The sequence below is a fragment of the Vulpes vulpes genome, chromosome 4 (assembly GCF_048418805.1).
Source record: "Vulpes vulpes isolate BD-2025 chromosome 4, VulVul3, whole genome shotgun sequence".
Classification (NCBI taxonomy): Eukaryota; Metazoa; Chordata; class Mammalia; order Carnivora; family Canidae; genus Vulpes; species Vulpes vulpes.
Genome location: NC_132783.1, coordinates 63,558,943 through 63,578,018, shown reverse-complemented (window position 1 = coordinate 63,578,018; position 19,076 = coordinate 63,558,943). Strand labels below are relative to the sequence as shown.

General features: G+C 35.3%; 1 protein-coding gene across 4 annotated transcripts in view; it reads right to left on the bottom strand.

The window, feature by feature from the left end:
• The window catches only part of LYST (lysosomal trafficking regulator), a 174,811-nt gene that overhangs the window by 89,594 nt on the left and 66,141 nt on the right, over window positions 1-19,076 (bottom strand). For all 4 annotated transcript variants that reach the window (XR_012001060.1, XM_026008722.2, XM_026008723.2 and 1 more), the window contains exons 15-21: window positions 18,262-18,422; window positions 17,068-17,258; window positions 14,456-14,701; window positions 11,331-11,504; window positions 10,240-10,389; window positions 5,735-5,872; window positions 1,127-1,325 (exon numbers count right to left, since the gene is read on the bottom strand). Coding sequence is in view for 3 of the 4 variants with exons in the window: in XM_026008722.2 (XP_025864507.2) it covers window positions 1,127-1,325; window positions 5,735-5,872; window positions 10,240-10,389; window positions 11,331-11,504; window positions 14,456-14,701; window positions 17,068-17,258; window positions 18,262-18,422 (1,259 nt within the window). In the remaining variant the exon portion in view is untranslated. The remainder of the gene's footprint in view (window positions 1-1,126; window positions 1,326-5,734; window positions 5,873-10,239; window positions 10,390-11,330; window positions 11,505-14,455; window positions 14,702-17,067; window positions 17,259-18,261; window positions 18,423-19,076) is intronic.

Below are 19,076 nucleotides of genomic sequence, written 5' to 3'. Positions count from 1 at the left end.
CCACATTTTATTCATCTTTGCAACTACCCTATTTCCAGAGTCCTGACAGAACTTTATTTACTAAATGTGCTGAATCTAACGCAAAGTCATGTTGTCTGTTTGCATTTGGATTTTTACTGCTGTTGAATCATTTTATTCATTTATTACATTCCTAAATGGATGTTTTACAACAAGTTTTCCTCTCCAAACTTACTATCTAGTTTTCTCAGAAGTATATTCATGCTTGCTTTCTTGCCACATTACATTTTCCTGGTTCTTTTTGAATTCTGATTTTTCCATCTTTCTCTTATACTAATTACTCTTTCTTATAGTTCTATCCTTAGCTTCCTTTTTTCTTTACTCTCTCTCTATACTTTTCTTCAGTGGTCTCATCTAGTCTCAGAGCTTCAACTCACTTCTACATGGGAGATTCTCCTTCTTGAATTTTATTGCAGTAATTTACTTACATATTTCTTTGCTCAAAACAAACACAACAAAACTAAATCCTTTAGTGATCTCTAAATAGAATGTAAGTTCAAATTCTCTGGCCTCACCTTCAAGGATCCATTTAATATGACATCAGGGGAAAAAATAAATAAGTGGTGGTCCCAAACTATGTTTATGGTTTTGTTTATGGTATCACTGATCCTTTAAAGATCCCACATACTTGAGTAAAATTCATTATTCTTTATTTTCTCTATTTTTTTCTCTCTTTAAGTCATTCTCTTTACCTGGAGTGCTAATTTTCCAATATACATCTCAAATTTACCTAAATTATTCAATGCCCATGTCATATATAGGATCTATTAAATCTTCTCTCTCCATAGTGGCCTGATGAAACCCTCACTCTTCTAAAATCAAGTAGTCCTTCTTTTGTATCTACTATTAGGTACTTGCCAGATATTGCTTTTTACTATAGATATTTGGGTATTTGACTCCTCTCTCCTGTCAGCAATAAAGCTCTCTGAAGGCAGAGACTGTGTCTGGTTCATTCTATATTCCTTTGCCCTGTTCCAACCCCACTGTGTCATTAGGATAGTTCTTAGCATACAGAAGCCAATGAATATCAGACAAATATGGATCGGGTGGGAAGAAAAATAATTAAAACTGAGATAGCCAAAATCTAACAAAATATGATTATACCTACCTATGTGCAAAGAAAAGTAGAAATTTGTGGGGTTGTGACAAACGTAAGTATTAGTAGGAGGGTGAACTGCTAAAAGGAAATTGAAGATAATTGTCAATAATTCCAAATCTGGAGGAGATCCAAGGACTTCTGCTATAATTTTCACAAATGAGTTACAAACCTCTCGGGGCATGGATGTAAGCTGCCCCTCTTTGTGTTCCTGAAAAAAAAAAAAAAAAACTCTTTAGATTTAAAGAGAACTGTCAACTAACATTTTCCATTTAAGCAACAGATTCCTTTTAAGACAGAATTATGTTGGTTTACTACTCTAGTCTGACCATATTTACCACTAAACTGAGTTGCAACTTCCCCATTCAATATATCCTGCCATTAAAAAATTCATTAAAACCAACAGCAACTTACTCTCAGTCCATTTATCTTAATTAACAGGGCAAAGTTATATTATGGCACTCATGAGCATGGCTCTGAAGCCAAACCACCTGGCTTTGCATTCTGGCCTCTCCACTCATTATCTGTGTGATTTGGGGCATATTTAATACCTCAATGCCTCAGTTCAGTAATATTGGAATGGTCATGTTACTTCCTATGGCCGTCATAAAAATTAAATGACAGAAACTCTTGGAAGAGCACCTCACATATAGTAAGTCCCATATAAATGTTAGCTAATAGTTGTACTACCATGATGACTATCCCTACTTCTGTCCTACTATGATGGGATCACAAGGAGAAATTCCTGATAGACCAAACTGATTACATTACTACAATGTGTGCCAGTTTACAAACCTCTTTCTCATAACCGCTCTGAGAGGTTTTATCCTTCATTTCTAGAATGTGAAGCTCAAAGTGATTATATGACTAACTTAAACCACACAAAAGATATGTAAATAGTTCAGACCTCTGATTCTTCTCTACTGTGTCATAGATTACCTGGTATAAGAAGACCTGGTAGAGTGCCAAGCAACTACTAAAAATAAAGACAGGTATAAATAAATAATTTATATTCTCCAACTCCATCCCCCCTAGTAGGTAGCAGTCAGCCTCTAGATCAAGACCAAGGGGGTATACTTCCTCATCTTCCCTCTCCCTGTACATGCGATACATCCAAAAAATGATACATCTCTGCACCCACTTTTCTTCATTTACTCTTTTGTAATTGCTGAATTAGAAAACTTAAAATCTAGATGTTAACTCTGAAACCTCAGATTTAAGAAGAGATCACTGACTCTACAGAAGAACCAAAACCCCTCCGCCAAGATTTTCATTAGTGCCAAGTGGTCAAGCCAAGCCAAGTCAGGCACATAGGTCTTCTGATTTTCAAGTCAGTGCTACTTCTGCCATAGCCATCTGCCCTTTTTCTGAATTGGGCACCTGGTGCCTTCCACTTCCACAGGTCACCACCACAGTCATTCATTCCTATGTCCATCCCAGGCCATGTTTCCTCAATCTTGTCTTTTCCACTGACCCCTTACAAATAGTCACTAGTATCCTATTTCATTAAAAAAAAAAACAAAAAACAAAAAATCCCTTGGGACACCTGGGTGGCTCAGTCAGTTAAATGTCCGACTCTTGGGCAGCCCAGGTGGCTCAGAGGTTTAGTGCAGCCTTCAGCCCAGGGCGTGATCCTGGAGACCTGGGATCAAGTCCCACATCAGGCTCCCTGCATGGAGCCTGCTTCTCCCTCTGCCTGTGTCCAGTTCTCTCTCTCTCTCTCTCTCTCTCTCTCTCTCTCTCTCTGTGTCTCTCATGAATAAATAAATAAAATCTTTAAAAAAAATAAAAAAAATAAATGTCCGACTCTTGATTTTGGCTCAGGTCATGATCTCACGGTTGTGAGATCAAGCTCTGAGTTGGGCTCTGTGCTGGGCATGCAAGCTGCTTAAGAGCCTCTCTCCCTCTCCTTCTACCCCTCCCCCACTCTATTAAAAAAAAATCCCTTAACTTGAACTTTTGGAACCTTTTATTAACTGTTTCTTTTACCCTTCACTCCTAGACTTCCTAATCATTATTCTCACTGCTTCCAATGAGTCCACCACACGTGCTGTCTAAAGTCCTTAAAACCTAGTTTTTGCCTTCATTCTACTGAAATCTTATGAGTCATTAAGAATTTCTATCAGCGACCCTTTCTTTACCTGTCCACATTTTCTTTGAACTTTCCACATTATTTGGTTCCCTCTCTGCCCACCCTTGGTTTCCTGGCTCTTCTCTTAGCTCTTTGACTACTCTTTCTACATCTTTCAATGGCTCCTTTTTCCTGTTTCACACCTGAAAATGGATATTTCCAGAGGTACAAGCCACAGCCCTCTATGATCCTTCCACTACATTGTTTATCCTGTAGTGCTTATCCATCCCCGTGGCTTCACTGTGACATCAATGCAGACAGTTCCCCATCTGTCCCTCCCATCCCTCTCCCCAGTTCTAATCTTGCATATCTAGGTGCCTGGTGGTCACAGCTGCTGAACGTCCCACTGTAATCTCAGATGCACAATGGATAAGCTATAAAACTTGCATGTTCAATTCCTTCTTTGATGATGCTATCATTCTTCTAGTCTCCCAGCTGGAAATACTCTATTATATATTTCATTTCTCCTGCAGCTCCTATTTAGACAGGATCAAGCCCTTTTAATTCTCCTTATAATCTTCTTTATATTTGTTCCCTTTCTTTTACACTCTATTTTCATCACTTGAGTTCAGGTTCTTTATACTGTACTCATGAACTAATGAAACTGCCCCATGTCCAATATACTACCAATTTATCAATCTTTCTTAAATAATCTGAGATACCATAAAAGCAACAATTAGGTTCATTTCTTTATATAATTCCTACAATATCTACCATAAAACTATTCTTAATAACTGTTTATTTGGTAATGGGCTCTTTCAATGAAGAAGGGTGAAGAGATATACTTTTTAGGAAAAGGAACTGGTACCTCGATTTTTCTAGCATTTTTATAAATAAATGAAAATGAGAATATATATAGAAATCTCCAGGTTTACAAGTGTTACTTTTCTGACATGGAAAGACTTAAAAGAGAACTTCACACTGTCTTGTGAACTTTTTGAAAATTGGTCAACAAGTTTCAAAATGGATATACAAAGAAACTGATTTAGAGAAAAAATGCTATATAAATGTTCCATAAACCATTCCACAAGCTAAGGGCCTCAGAGCTCACTGTATTGTATTCCTGAAGACAACAGTCTAATTTAATTTACCATAGGGCCCAAAAAAGGCAATACAATGTTTTTTGTTTTTTTAAAGAATTCATTCATCCAACAAATATTTATTAGATACCTGTATGTGCCAGTGTGATCAAGAAAAAACATTATCCCTGCCCTCAGCAGATTTACAGAGGGAAACAAATCATAATTTTATAAATGATGTGACACTAGGAAATGGAGATATGTGGAGCCAGTGGAGGAAGGGGAAGGGTTACTTTAAAATGCAGAGAGATAGGAAGGCTTCTCTCAGAAAGTAAATTTAAAGTGGACGTATGAAGGATAAGCAGGAGGTAGCCAGATGGAAAGAACAAGATTAATAACTTCTCAGAAAAAATATTATGTGTCCTGAGGAGTGAAAAGAACTCACTGTTTTGGAAGAGAAAATAAGCCAGGGGGCCGCAGTGGCATGAAATGAGGCTGGCATGGTCACCCAGGGCATATAGGCTTTCTTTAGGTATAGTCACAGATTCTGGATTTTATTCCAAGTACAATGGGAAGGCCTTGGTGTTATCCGAACAAAGGCATTAAAAACACAAATATTACTGCTCCCAGGGAACATCTGAACTTCTCTGACTTGATAAAGTTCTACTAGATGCCTCACTGACAAAACAAATGACCTTGAAAAATATTCTCATATGCCAACCAAGGTTGTAAAAGAATATCAGTGAAGGCAGAGCAAAAAAATTAACTAGAAGCCAGGCCATAGCACAGACACTACTGTTGAGGTGTCATTTTTTAATATAACATTTTAAAAATATTTATTTATTTATTTATTCATGAGAGACACACACACAGAGAGAGAGAGAGAGAGGGGCACAGACACAGGCAGAGGGAGAAGCAGGCTCCATTCCATGCAGGGAACCTGACGTGGGACTTGATCCCGGGTCTCCAGGACCACACCCTGGGCTGAAAGTGGCCTTAAACCGCTGAGCCACCAGGGCTGCCCTTAACATAACATTTTGGATATATTTTCTATACGCTAATTCTAGTGCATATAATAGATCTTTGGCAAATATATGCTTATTAAGACAAAATATATTTGCTTGTTATTTAAGGAATGTGGAATGAGTTTCAGTTAGCAAAGCTTGCAACAAGTTAAAATTTGCTATTGTTGATATTTAAGAGATTACAAAATTATTATTATAACCCAGCATAAAGAGGCATTGTAGGTATACAATAGTTGTTGTTCTTTTGTAATTGAGCTAGGAATGACAGTATGAAGGTCAAGCTGTAGGAGGTGGGAGTTGAGAAGAAACAATCTGGGAGATTAGGGAAGATGGAGAAGACAAAAACTCCACTGAAAGTCCCACAAAAATCTGAGTTCACGGCACTGAGTTGTTAAACAAATAACTGTGGAAAATATCTCCCAAAGTAAAGTTACATGAAAAGTACCTGCAAAACCTGACATGTGAGTAGAAAGTGATGGACCACTCGGGCTTTCAGTAATTGCTTAATATTAAAGACCTGCTGGTGGTGATCTGCTCTGATGAGGACTTCGAGAGCCGCCAGCAGTGTTTCCCAAGCTCCTTGCTGAGAAAATAAAACACACGCAAATCAGCACATGGTTCCTAAAAGACATGTTACCTGCTTTTTAGAAGACATAAAGCAATCTAACATTGTGGGTATATTCATGGCCAAAGATTAAATTCATCTGAAAAAGTAAATCTTAAAATTTACTCCACACTAATGTTTTTTGTCAATAACTCATTTCTAGATACTTATGTTGAATGCAATATTGTATTAGGTGCTTTGGTACATTAATGTACCAAATGTTTTATAATGTATAGTATTTTCAATAGATGAATTATCTTGAGGAATTTATTTGATACAAACACCTGTTATCAACTTACAAATTGTTTTCAGAGCCTTATTAAAAATGTATAAACTTCTATTAAAAATGCATAAACTTCTATAATTATGTATACAGCATTTAATTAAATTATTTTAGAAAAGATTGTACTAAACTGAAAAAAACTCACTGACAATGAGAAAATTCTGCATTTTGGGATTGATTTACTTTTAAGTCCAAATAACAGAATTCTGTGCATAATTACTGTGTATCTTCAGACTTCCTTTTAAGGTGTCTTAAAAATGATTTTCCCATGTGGAATCAATCTTAAATTACCCTTAATAATGAAGAAGGGGGAATCTTCTATAGATAACTAATACTGAAAAATAATCTTTGCCTCATTTTATTATTCCAAATGACCTATCAGCAAAGCTATTCACAAAAGACAAAATTAACTGGCTTGGGCTACAGGTCTTCCTATTTCTCCTTGGAAGGTAATGAACAATGAAAAGGCCAGGGAACTGACAGACTTAATCATACTATTACACCCAAGGTCTTTCTCTTCATAAGATAGGGGTCAAGATGCCCTAGAAGAAAAAGGCATATGAGAAATGGAGCACAAGGCAGCCCAAGTATGAAAACTTGATTCAGGTATGAAAAAGAGTACCAAATAGAATAGTGGCAAAGTAAGGAAATGACTGAAAACAGAAGACAAACTCAGTTAAAAATTATTAGGAGAGAAAATCTTATTTCGAACTCACAGAAGTATTTGTGTGTAACACTACTGAATTCAACAAAAAATGTTTTGTTTTTAATCAACAACCCCAAAGTAGTATCCTCTTTTGAAATACTAAAACGACTGTTGACCAGTTAGGTTCAATCTTCCAATCTACAACTGAGCTGTTTACTGTACACTTATATTTATACTGCCTTTGTTTGTTTACATCTGCTATAACTGTACATTTTCTTTTTCTTCACACATTATTCATATTTTTGTGCACACACATATTTTTTATTCTAAAAGAGAGAGTTTATTCAGAATGAGAAAAGAAATAACGACAAACTAAAAAGTTTTAGAAATTGATAAGCACCATAAAGTCCAGAAGCAATAGTTCAGTTAGCTGCCTAACACAATACTATAATATCTTCCCCCATGTGTGGCTGCATATTCTTTAATTGCTTTTTTTTCTTTTGAAGCATAATTGACATACAATATTATATTTATTTCAGGTATACCACACTTAGTGAGATTCAATATTTATACACATTATGGAGTGTAGAAATCACAAGAAATGCAGTTATCATCTGTCACTATACAAAGTTGTTTATACCAAAAAAAAAAAAAAACCAAAGTTGTTTATACCATATTATCAACTATATTCCCTACGTTGTATCTTATATCCCTATGGCTTATTTATTTTACAACTGGAAGATTATACTTTTTTAAAAAAAAAAGATTTTATTTATTTATTCATGAGAGACAGAGAGAGACAGAGAGAGGCAGAGACATAGGCAGAGGGAGAAGCAGGCTCCTCGCAGGGAGCCTAATGTGGGACTTGATCCCTGGACTCCGGGATCACGCCCTCAGCCGAAGACAGACACTCAACCGCTTAGTCAACCACATGTCCCAAGATTAAACTTTCTTTTTAATTTTTTTTTAGAATTTTAAAAAAGATTTTATTTATTTATTCATGATAGACAGAGAGAGTGAGAGAGAGAGAGAGAGGCAGAGACACAGGCAGAGGGAGAAGCAGGCTCCATGTCTGGAGCCCGATGCAGGACTCGATCCTAGGTCTCCAGGATCACGCCCTGGGCCAAAGGCAGGCGCTAAACTGCCGAGCCACCCAGGGATCCCCCAAGATTATACTTTCATATAACAATACATTTTATACAAATAGAAGATTAGAAAAATAATTCTGTCATTCCTCTAGCATGCTTGATCAAAATTTATCTTTATTAATAATAGATTACACAGGTTTCTTTCAGCATATCTCAACTCATTTTAATAATGAGTAAATTTTCAGGGAGTATTGCCAAATTTAGGAATAACTGATTTTTTAAAAAATCTGAAAGGTATATACTTTGGTCTTTATGTTTGATGGTAATGCTGCTATCTAACTCTAGATGATCTAGAACTAAGAAGTTTATATGAGCCCATACAATGAAGATTGCTTAAAACTAGGGCCTGGGGGCCTGGGTGGCTCAGCTGAGTGTCCAACTCTTATCTTGGCTCAGGTCTTGATCTCAGAGTTCAAGCCATGCGACGTGCTCCATCCTAAGCATGGAGCCCACTTAAAAAAAAATAAACAAACAACCTCTTGCCCCCCAGAAAAACTAGGGCAGAAAGGAAATAGCCTGTATCCATTCCCTGGCTGAGACCAGTGCGTCCACCCAGTTGGGTTGAGATGCTGTGCCTAAGATCAACTATGTTCCTCAACTTATGCCTATAATGAAGCCAAGATTTCATAGCCTTGTCCTAATTCAGCTCTATGACTCCTGGGCAACTTGACTGCCCTACTCAGAAGTGTGTACATTTTTCCCTCTCCTTGACTTGACTGTCTAGTAAGTCTCTAGACTAAGACTCTAGTCTAAGAGTCTCTAGACTCTTAGCAGAATCCTTTTTGAGAGTTTATGGTAAATGCAAATTCTCACTTGATTTGAATGAGCCCCATGTTCTCTAGCCTGCTCTAGCTATTTCTAGTACTACTTTAGCTATATCCAGTTATCCTAAGTTCTGATCCTAATCTTCCAGCTCAGCATTACCATGGATGTTCAAAAACCTGCACAGAAAATAATCTCCACATTGCCATTTATAATTAACATTACACTAAAGTAGTAAGTTTGTTCTCTTCTCCAGAAGAATGATGAGATGAATATTTAAAAGCACATATCTGTCTGTGCAGCAAAGGAAACAACCAACCTATGGAATGGTTGAACCTATGGAATGGGAGAAAACATATGCAAACACATATCAGATGAGGGATTAATATCTAGAATATATTGAGGACTTCTACAAATCAATAACAAAAAAAAAATCAATCCATTTTAAAAATGGGCAAAGAACTTATACAAATGGCCAACAAGTACGTGAAAAGATGCTCATCATCACAAAATATTGGGGAAATGCAAATCAAAATCACAATAGAATATCACTTTATACCCAATAGATGGCCACTATCAGAAAACCAGAAAATAACAATTGTTGGCAAGGATGTGGAGAAATTCGAATCCTTATACCTTATACAATGTGGGATTATAAAATGGTGGAGTTCTTATGGAAAATAGTGTAGAGGTTCCTTAAAAAATTGAAAATAGAATTACTATGATTCAACAATCCCACTTCTGGGTATATATCCAAAAGAATTGAAAATAGGACCTCAAGGAAGCATTTACATACTCATGTCCATTACAGTGCTATTCACAACATCCATATCTAGAAGCAACGTAAATATCTATTGATAGAAGAAAGGATAAAGGAAATGTGGTATATACACACAATGGGTATTATTTACTGTTACAAAAGAAAGAAATCTTGTCATTTACTTCAATACAAATAAACATTGAGGACATATACTAAGTGAAATAAGCCAATCACAAAGACAAATACTGAATGATTACACTTCTATGACATATCTAAAGTAATCAAACTCATAGAAACGGAAAGTAGTATGTGGCCAGGGACTGCGGAGTGAGGGGGCAGGAGAAATAGGGGGAATATGTTCAATGGGTATAGTTTCAGGAAAGCAAGATGAAAATGTTCTAGATATCTGCTGTACAACAGAGTGTATATAGTTAGTACTATACTGTGCACTTAAAAATTGTTAAGAGGGTAATTTATGGCATATGTTTTTTACCATTAAAAATAAAAAGCATATGGGGGCATCTAGGTGGCTCAGTTGGTTCAGCAACCAACTCTTGATTTTGGCTCAGGTCATGATCTCAGGGTCATGAGAGTAAGTCCCATGTCTGGCTTTGGACTCAGCAAGAAGTCTGCTTAGATTCTCTCCATCCCCCCTCCCTCTGCCCCTACTACCACTCACACATGCATGCACACTTTCTCTTTCTCCGATAAACAAATAAATCTTAAAAAATAAATAAAAATGCATGCCTTGGCTTTATTCCATATCTTCCAGTCAAGCAACAGCTCCTCTAGCAGTTTAACATCTTGGATTATAGCATTAGACTCTACATCCAACTTAAACTCTCCATTCTCATTGACATGAATAATATCTTCATCACAGCAACCTTCAAGAAGTGTCTATGGAAAATTAGCATTAATACAGGATGCGTTAATAATTGATTAATCCAAAAATTCAACAGAAACATTAAGCTTTCAATCTTAGCAGTCATTACATTAAATTCAAAGGAAAATTAGTGATAATTCAACATTTCACAAAGTATCCTTAATTTGTTTTGCAAAACAATTCAAATTAGAAAAATACAAACTTCCAAATATTTGTAAATGACTATTCAGTAATATAGGTGAAATAAACATTTTATTTTTTATTTTTATTTATTTTTATATTCTTATTTTTTAAGTTCAATGAATATGTTAGACTTTAAACACTTTTTCCAAAGAGTACTAAAGATTCATGCCATAAATGTATGGATCTTAATAGTTTAAGGAGTTGGGGAATGAAGGGACGGGTGGAGACATAGTCTTTTGCCTTACTACTAGTACCCTCAGAGACAAATAGTTTCACAACATTACCAAATGCTCTTAGTTAGAAATTTTAAATATATGATGATAGCTGGATCAAAATAAAAACTAATACAGCTTTGGAAAGCTAACTCTCTTGCAGCATTGCCCACTGGAAGGGGCATAGTAGTAGGTGTCAAGAGAACTGAGTTATCTTCCATAAGGGGGAGCTGAGGCAAAAAAACAGTGTCTCTGTGGGTCTTAATCTCATCAATCTATGGAATGAGGGGCCAGCTCTAAGACACAGCTCCAGTTTATCCAGATCCAAATTTTTTTTCTTACTCTTTTAAAATGCTTTAAACAAGAAAAAATGTAATTATGTAAATGATGAAGAAAACCAGAAGTGTTTAATACACAACAGTGTATCAAATATACACTGTTGAGTTTCCTTCGTTTTCTTCAGGAATAACTGAAACATAAAAGTTTATTGTTGGAAGACTAATGAAGAAAGAAGTATCATTGCATATGAAACTGTAAGAATAAATATTATGAGGACATACCTTCAAAACATGAAAGCCAACAATGCATTTTTGTTTAATCAACACCTGATGAATCATAGAAAGTCCATTACAATTTTCTAATTCATGTATTCTCTGTTGGTTGTATTTAGTTAATGAGAGTATAACTCTCAGTGCTAATGCTTGGGTTTCTTCACGGCTACTGAGTTCCACAACCTAAACAAATATTTTTTTTAATTTATTAAAAAAATTAACATGTATGATTATTGACTATTATATAACATCAATCTATCAGTTTTATTTGCAAACTATTTTTTTTGCTCACACTTTGCTTGTCATTATTTAAGCATTATAAACAAAAATGAAAGACATAAATCCCATGATCCTTAGTCTCTTAAATATACTATAAATGAGCTGAAATAACATTTAAAACTGTCTAAGTCAGAAGCATTCCATTAGTGATCTGAAATGCCAGCAAAATGCCTCAGGTTTTTTACTGGTCCATCAACAAATCAGCTCTACATTACATGCTGTGGAAGATAGCAAAGAAGTAAAAGGCATGATACTTGCCCCCAATGGGGCCTACTATCTAGTCAAAAGATAAGCTTTATGTATGAAAACCATAGATTTGCCCTGTATTTCAATTAAACCAATGCTTTCTGACCACTGCTATGTATGAGAAACATACACCTTATTATCATTACAGACAAAAAAGAATGAGATATGAGTGTCATAAGGGCACAGAAACTATTTCTGACTCTACTTTGCTTAGGTTAGGGAAGCCTCAATGGAGAGAAGATGGTCTGGAAAGACAGCAAAACACTAGAAAGTAGGAATGGCAGGTAGCCGGGAGCAAGAGACTGTAGAAGGTTAAGGGTTTATTTTTATTTTTATTTTTTTTAAAGATTTTATTTATTTATTCATGAGAGACACACACAGAGAGGCAGAGACATAGGCAGAGGGAGAAACAGGCTCCCCATGGGGAGCCCAAAATGGGACTCATCCCAGGACCCCAAGGTCACGACCTGAGCCAAAGGCAAACACTCAATCACTGAGCCACCCAGGTGTCATAGGGTAAGGGTCTAAAGCTAGAAATTCCTGGTACAGCTAGGAGGCTGCAGGTTGCCTATTTGACTGTATGGTAGAGATTCGGATCAAAATGCAGGCTATGTATGCAAGGTTTTTAAGGAGACCAAATTTTATTTTTGTAGGGGAGGAGGAAAAATAGTGAAGAAAGTTTATAAGTTTTAAGCATGACAACATACTTTAGAAGTCTTATTGGCAAGATCCTAAATGTTGGCAAAACAAAATATTAATCATTGTCTCTAGGATCTAGTCACTGGGTAATAGTAATCATAACAAAATTACATTCAGTAACAAAATGTATATTTTGAAATTATACAAAGCTATAACAGTTGATTACAAAATGTTGATAAAGAGTTAGACAAAGAGCTTTTAATTTTAAAATACTATGGGAAAATTAACTAGATATTGGATGCAAAAAAAATTGAAAAAGGAAGAAGAAAAGAGAAAAACAGCTTAGAGTATGGCAAATCAATGCTGACAAAATATTTATAAGAACAGTAATGGTAGTATCAGACACTGATGCACTCCTTGCTGCAAAATCAATCAAAAGTGGTCGTCCAATTGAAGAAAGCAAGCCAGTTAGGAAGACTGAAAATTTGAGAATGCTGCAGAAATTACACTTAGGAATAAAATTCTGAGGATGAAAGAAGACCAAGGCTGCTTTAATTAAACAAGGATATGGGCCTTGAGGAAGGAGGGATGATTAGTACATTTGTATTCCCTATTTAGGATTTCAGCAATCCCTGTAAATAGTATATACTTATTGATTGTCTATGTCAGGCAAGTTATTTATTGTCCCTGCTCTAAGACGACTAAGTAGAACAGATAATTGAAGAGTTATTTCTAATACAGTACTCATAACAGTCAAACAATATTTCTCCTTCTCTTTTAGAAAAACTTCAAATAGGGGTGCCTGGGTGGCTCAGTCAGTTAAGTGTCTGCCTCTGGCTTGGGTCATGGTCCCAGGGTCCTGGGATAGAGCCCCAGGTCCTGCTCCCTGCTCAGCGGGGAGTCTTCTTCTCCCTCTGCTCTTCCTCCCATTCATCCTCTCTCAAATAAATATAAAATAAACATTAAGGAAAAATCCTTTAAACAGGGGTGCCTGTGTGGCTCAGTCGGTTGAGCATTTGGCTTTAGCTCAGGTCATGATCTCAGGGTTCTGGGATTGGCCCCAGGTGCAGCTCCTCACTGAGCAGAAAATCAGCTTGTCCCTCTGCCCTCCTCCTGCTCATTCTCTCTCTCTCTCTCAAATAAAATAAAGAAAATATATTTTAAAAATGACTTCAAACAAACTCAAATTATTTGTTGTACTTATTTGCGGACTCTTGTTTTTTTCCATGTATCTGTAAGCTTGGGAAAAACAAGTTTCACAACCATTATTTTAAAGACTACATTACTAAGGCTCCTGAGTGACGCAGTCGGTTTAAGTGTCTAACTCTTGGTTTTGGCTCAGGTCATGGTCTCAGAGTTATGAGATGGAGCCCTGTGTCAGACTCTGTGCTCAGCAAGGAGTCTAAGATTCTCTCTCCTTCTTCCTCTGCTCCTCCCCCCCACTCTTTCTCTTTCAAATGAATATTTTAAAAAAAGAAGAATATATTCCTTGTCTATGGCCATACCATCTTGAACATGCTCAATCTTGTTCAAAGAACACCTTTCTTCTTTTCATTACTATAACATGTAATTTTTCTTATTGACAATTTAAATCTTGTACATTGAATGACTGATTTAAATGTAATACCTACCCAATGTGGCACTTGAACTCATAACCCCAAGATCAAGAGTTGCACACTCTATTCACTGAGTCAGCCAGGCACCCCATGAAATCTTGTGCATTTAATATTTAATTGTTCTAATTACATTTCTGGATAATAGAAAACTTCTAAAATCTCCACAATTAAAAGAATTTTCACCGTTTGTGGCAGAGAACTTAATGACAACCTAAACAACATGTGATTTTTTTTTCTTAAAGTTTATGATAATTGAGGTATAAATGGTTTTGTAATTAAAAAAAAAACACTGAAATTTATCAGTATTAAAGAAGTAGTTTCTCTTCAGGTAAAACTATAGTCAGTGATTCTTACCCTAGCAAAGAGAAAAACAAATATACCAGTTCCACCAATCTCGTGCAGAATGCCTTGAATAGTTTTACATTCAGTAGGCCGTAGATTCTTTAGATGATGAGGTTCTAACAAGATGCTCTGAACTTCTTTGGAGCTGAAGGGTCTTTGAGAGAGTTGGGTTTTCATCTGACCTTTAAGTCTAATAACTGGCTCATAGATGGTATACTGAGCAGGACAGTTGGTTGTATATACAACTGAAAGACTTTCCTGAAACACAAATATTTTCCTTTAGTCACTAAATAAAATTTAAAAAGTAAGTTATCAACCAGCAAATATATATTTCAAACTGAAAAGGTGCCGAACAATTTTTTTTTGACAGACACTACACTAAACAAAGATGAACATGAGAGGCAAGGTGGCAAAGATCCATTTCAATTAGCAGTGACCAATAGTATAAACTTTGTCAAGGCTGAGAAAGATTCCGGCTTTAATCATTTTAGAATAAACATGAAATTATACTTACTTTTGCTAAGAACAGCTGAGTCTCATACCACATTCATTACATACCAGGCTTTGTTGCTTGCACTTACAAATATTAACCAATCATTACAACCTTATGAGATAGGAACTCTGGGTCAATGCATTCAAAATTTTTGCTTTAAATTTGTTCACAGGCTGGCTACTCATTTAAGAGTGACTGTGAGCCAGATCTTTCTACTAGAATAAAATCCCAGGCTATCATCATTCCTAACTAAAACAAAGGAATTTTCAATATTTCTCCCCACAGAGAGTAGTTTCCATCAGGTTCTAACTTTAGGTGAGTTGCTCAGGCTTAGGAAAATCATGTACTGTGTCAGTGTCTTCTCATAGAAACTGTGGGGGCTCTGATCATTTTCAACCATGATGATATTAAAAGTTTTACCTAGACATCATGTAGTATATTTGCATACCAACTAGCATGACTACACAGTCTATTGTATATGATTATGCTGGGCAAAACAAAAACTTAAACCTGCAATAGTTTTCATCAGAAAGCTGACAAAATGGTCATCTATGTAAGACAATCCCACCTGACACCAGTGCCTTGCCAGACTTTAGCTCATGACCTCATAATCCCCAAGTTACTAAATCAGGCTTTAAAAATTTGCTTTCTAGAGTTTTCACATCAAACCCTTAGAATTTTCATTTGTGATAATTTATGTTAAATTTTGCGACTTATATAACCTATATTCTTTTCAAGCAAAATAAAAGTATTAGGGAAATTTTATGTATGTGTAAAAACAAATGATTAACCAAAACCTAGAGTTAAAATTATTATTTGAACAAACACTAGTTGTGTGAACTCCCTGGTCTCCCTAAAGCATGGATTCTCAGTGTGTGGTCCTGAACCAGCAGCATCAACATCATCTAGTATTTGTTAAAAATGCAAATTCCAGGGCCACACTTCAGAACCTACTGAATCCAAAACACTGGCCCATCAATTTGTTTTAATAAGTCCTCTGGGTGATTCTGATGCACGCTCAGGTTTGAGAAACATTTCCCTAAAGCATGTTTTCTCAATGGTGAGACATTTAGGGTGGGATAATTCTTTGCTGCATAATACTGCCCTTGTAGTATGGAACACTTAGCACCTCTGGCCACCACTCAATCATAGTAGATGGCCCAAATGCCTTCAATCCTCATTTTTAAATACTTTCTAGGGAGAAAAAGATCATATATGCAAAGTGTCAGATCATTAGCTAAATTCCATAGGTATCTATTCTCTATCCACTTTATAGATATATATTTAACACCATTTAAGATTGTGTTTTACAAAATATCTATGCTAGAATTTCTCCTTTCCCTTAATCAAATGTTACAGCTTTAAAGTATAATTTTAAAAATATGAAATACACATCTCATTAACAACAACAACAACAAAATACATTCCAAACCAATAGTTTCCTTCAAGTAAAAACTATCTCTGACATATAACTGTACCTCTTATAAGAAGCAAGAGAAGGAGGAACACAGTTTCATGGCCAGATCTACCAGTTTTTAGTAGATCTTCTAAGATTATGAAGGCTCAGCTTTCTAGTTGCTATAATGAAAAATATCCACCACAAGTTCCTAAATTATATTCTAGAACAAAATATTACAATATTGTATAAAAAACAGTCTGAGAGTCTCATATAAGCAGAGTTAGCAATATTTTGAAAGCCAATTCCTGACTGTTACTGATATTAAACAAATATTCTAAAATCTGAATATATGTAATTAAGACCAATATTATAAGTAAAAGTTAGTATTAACTTATAAATATGGAAATGAAATGTAATGAGCAATATTGTTTAGGCTAACATATGTTATATTTTCACTATATCATAAACATTTTTCTTATATGATCAGGAGATGTAAACTAAACCAATACTTAGTATAGAAATATAGTTCTAAGGAAAAGGGGATGAAAATTTGAAACCTGAAAAAATTTTGAGTATTTAAATTTTTTTAAAGAAAAAACTGAGTTTTAAGGAACAAAGATGTTGAGAAAGAAGAAGAGAAACTTTAGAGATTTAATTGATAGCTAATTACATATTTAATGAACATCTATTATCAGTTACTATAAAGTTAAAAACCATAAAATGAAAACTTACAATTAAGAGGCCAATGTCCACTTCTTTCTTGGTCATAAAAAGTTCTCTTATTTGTTCACATTGCAAAATTTCTTTATTAATATATTTGGAGTAGTCATTCACAGGCTTGCCATATCTGCATGGCATTATAGATGTGTGGTTGGGTCCACAAGCATATAGATAAAAGGCCTCTTGTGAATCAATCTTAGCTCCTGAATAGCAGAAAAATAAGCTTACTTATTTAGATCACTCCAGTCAGAATGTTTTAAGACTTTACATTTATTTATTTGAGAGTACGAACTGGGGAAGAGGCAGCTGGGGGAGAAGCAGACTCCGTGCTAAGCAGTAAGCCCGATGCTGTGATGTTGATCCATCCCAGGATCATAACCTGAGCTGAAGGCTGATGCTTAACTAACTGAGCCATCCAGACACCCAAGCAGAATTTTTCATAAAAAGCAAGAAATCAAGAATTAATTTATTTTGCCAGATTCTTTTATCTCAATAAAATTGATAAAGCCTCAAATTCCAATCTGGTTTCATTAGCAAATAACCTATGCCAACTATGGATGGAAAATGAATATACAAAGTTAACTATGAAGCTTGTGATAAAATAAAATCAAAATTTCTATTTGTTCCTTAAATAGAAAACAGCTATTTTGGTTTTGTTCTGCCTTTTTTTTTTTTTAAGTAAATGGAAACTATAATCAGTAAATTTCTTTTTAAAATAAATGTGGATTGATGTCTCTATTCCCTCCATCCATTTATATATTCAATAAGCACTGCCTGGATGTTATTATGTGTCAGGTTTAGTGATATATATATATATTTTTAAACATATTTTCTCTAAAATTTATTATTTTTATAGAATACCCTAAAATTTTAAGAGAGACAACCATTCTAAGTTTATTTGTCATAATACTGCATTTCCCAGGATTATAAAATAAAATTGACTTAATATAAGCTTTCTTTTTGGAGGAGAGGGGTTGGAGTATGACGTACATCCCTACATTAAATGTATATATCAATTGTAAGAAACATCTCCAATATAAAAATGTTAAAATATTTTAAAAGTGCATCCTGGCATCTAAGTAGTATAGTACTTACTTAAGTGAAGGAAGAGGGATTAATATCTAAATTATCCTGGATAATTTACTAGTTTAATAACTTGTTATCTGAAAGAAAAATTTAGAAGTTCTTCAAAGGAGAAAAATATACCATTGAAGAGGAGTAAATTTCCCAGGTCCCATTTTCCAGCCAACTGTAAAAACTCTTCTTGGGATGATAAACAATGGCCAATCATGCAAAATGTTTTATTGCTATCAGATGATAGACTTGTTCTTCTTGGAAGCACAAAATCCAAAGAAACATCAGGCTTCCTGCATTAAAAACAAAGTTAAATCAATTATTTCAGTGACTTAAGAGTATTTCAAAAGTATGAATGTTTAATAATGGGAAATTCTTGAACAGTCTTGGTTTGGTATCACAGAGCTGGTGATGGGAATTATTCTATTAGTTCAGAAAGTGATAAAGATAGTATCAAATTTAAATCAAAGGAATAATATATTTGTCCTTGGTCACTTGCTCATTGCTCTATTAACAAAAGAAATCATTACTTTGTACCAAATGGCAAAAAAAAAAAAAAAAAAAAAATCCTTCAAATGTTTTCTCAAAGAGAGACACACATGACAAGAGGACTTCATTATCTAGTTGGAAGTATAGTATGCTAAGTTCTATCCCTATTTGGTGAATATTTTAAGCTACAAAGTAAGATAATTAAGGTAACTTGTAAAGTTTATAAATAAGATAGACAGAATATGCTGACATGGTTAGCTCTTAATGAGAAATTCTAATTTTTTTTTTTTTTATGATAGTCAAAGAGAGAGAGAGAGAGGCAGAGACACAGGCAGAGGGAGAAGCAGGCTCCATGCACCGGGAGCCCAATGTGGGATTTGATCCCGGGTCTCCAGGATCGCGCCCTGGGCCAAAGGCAGGCGCCAAACCGCTGCACCACCCAGGGATCCCTTAATGAG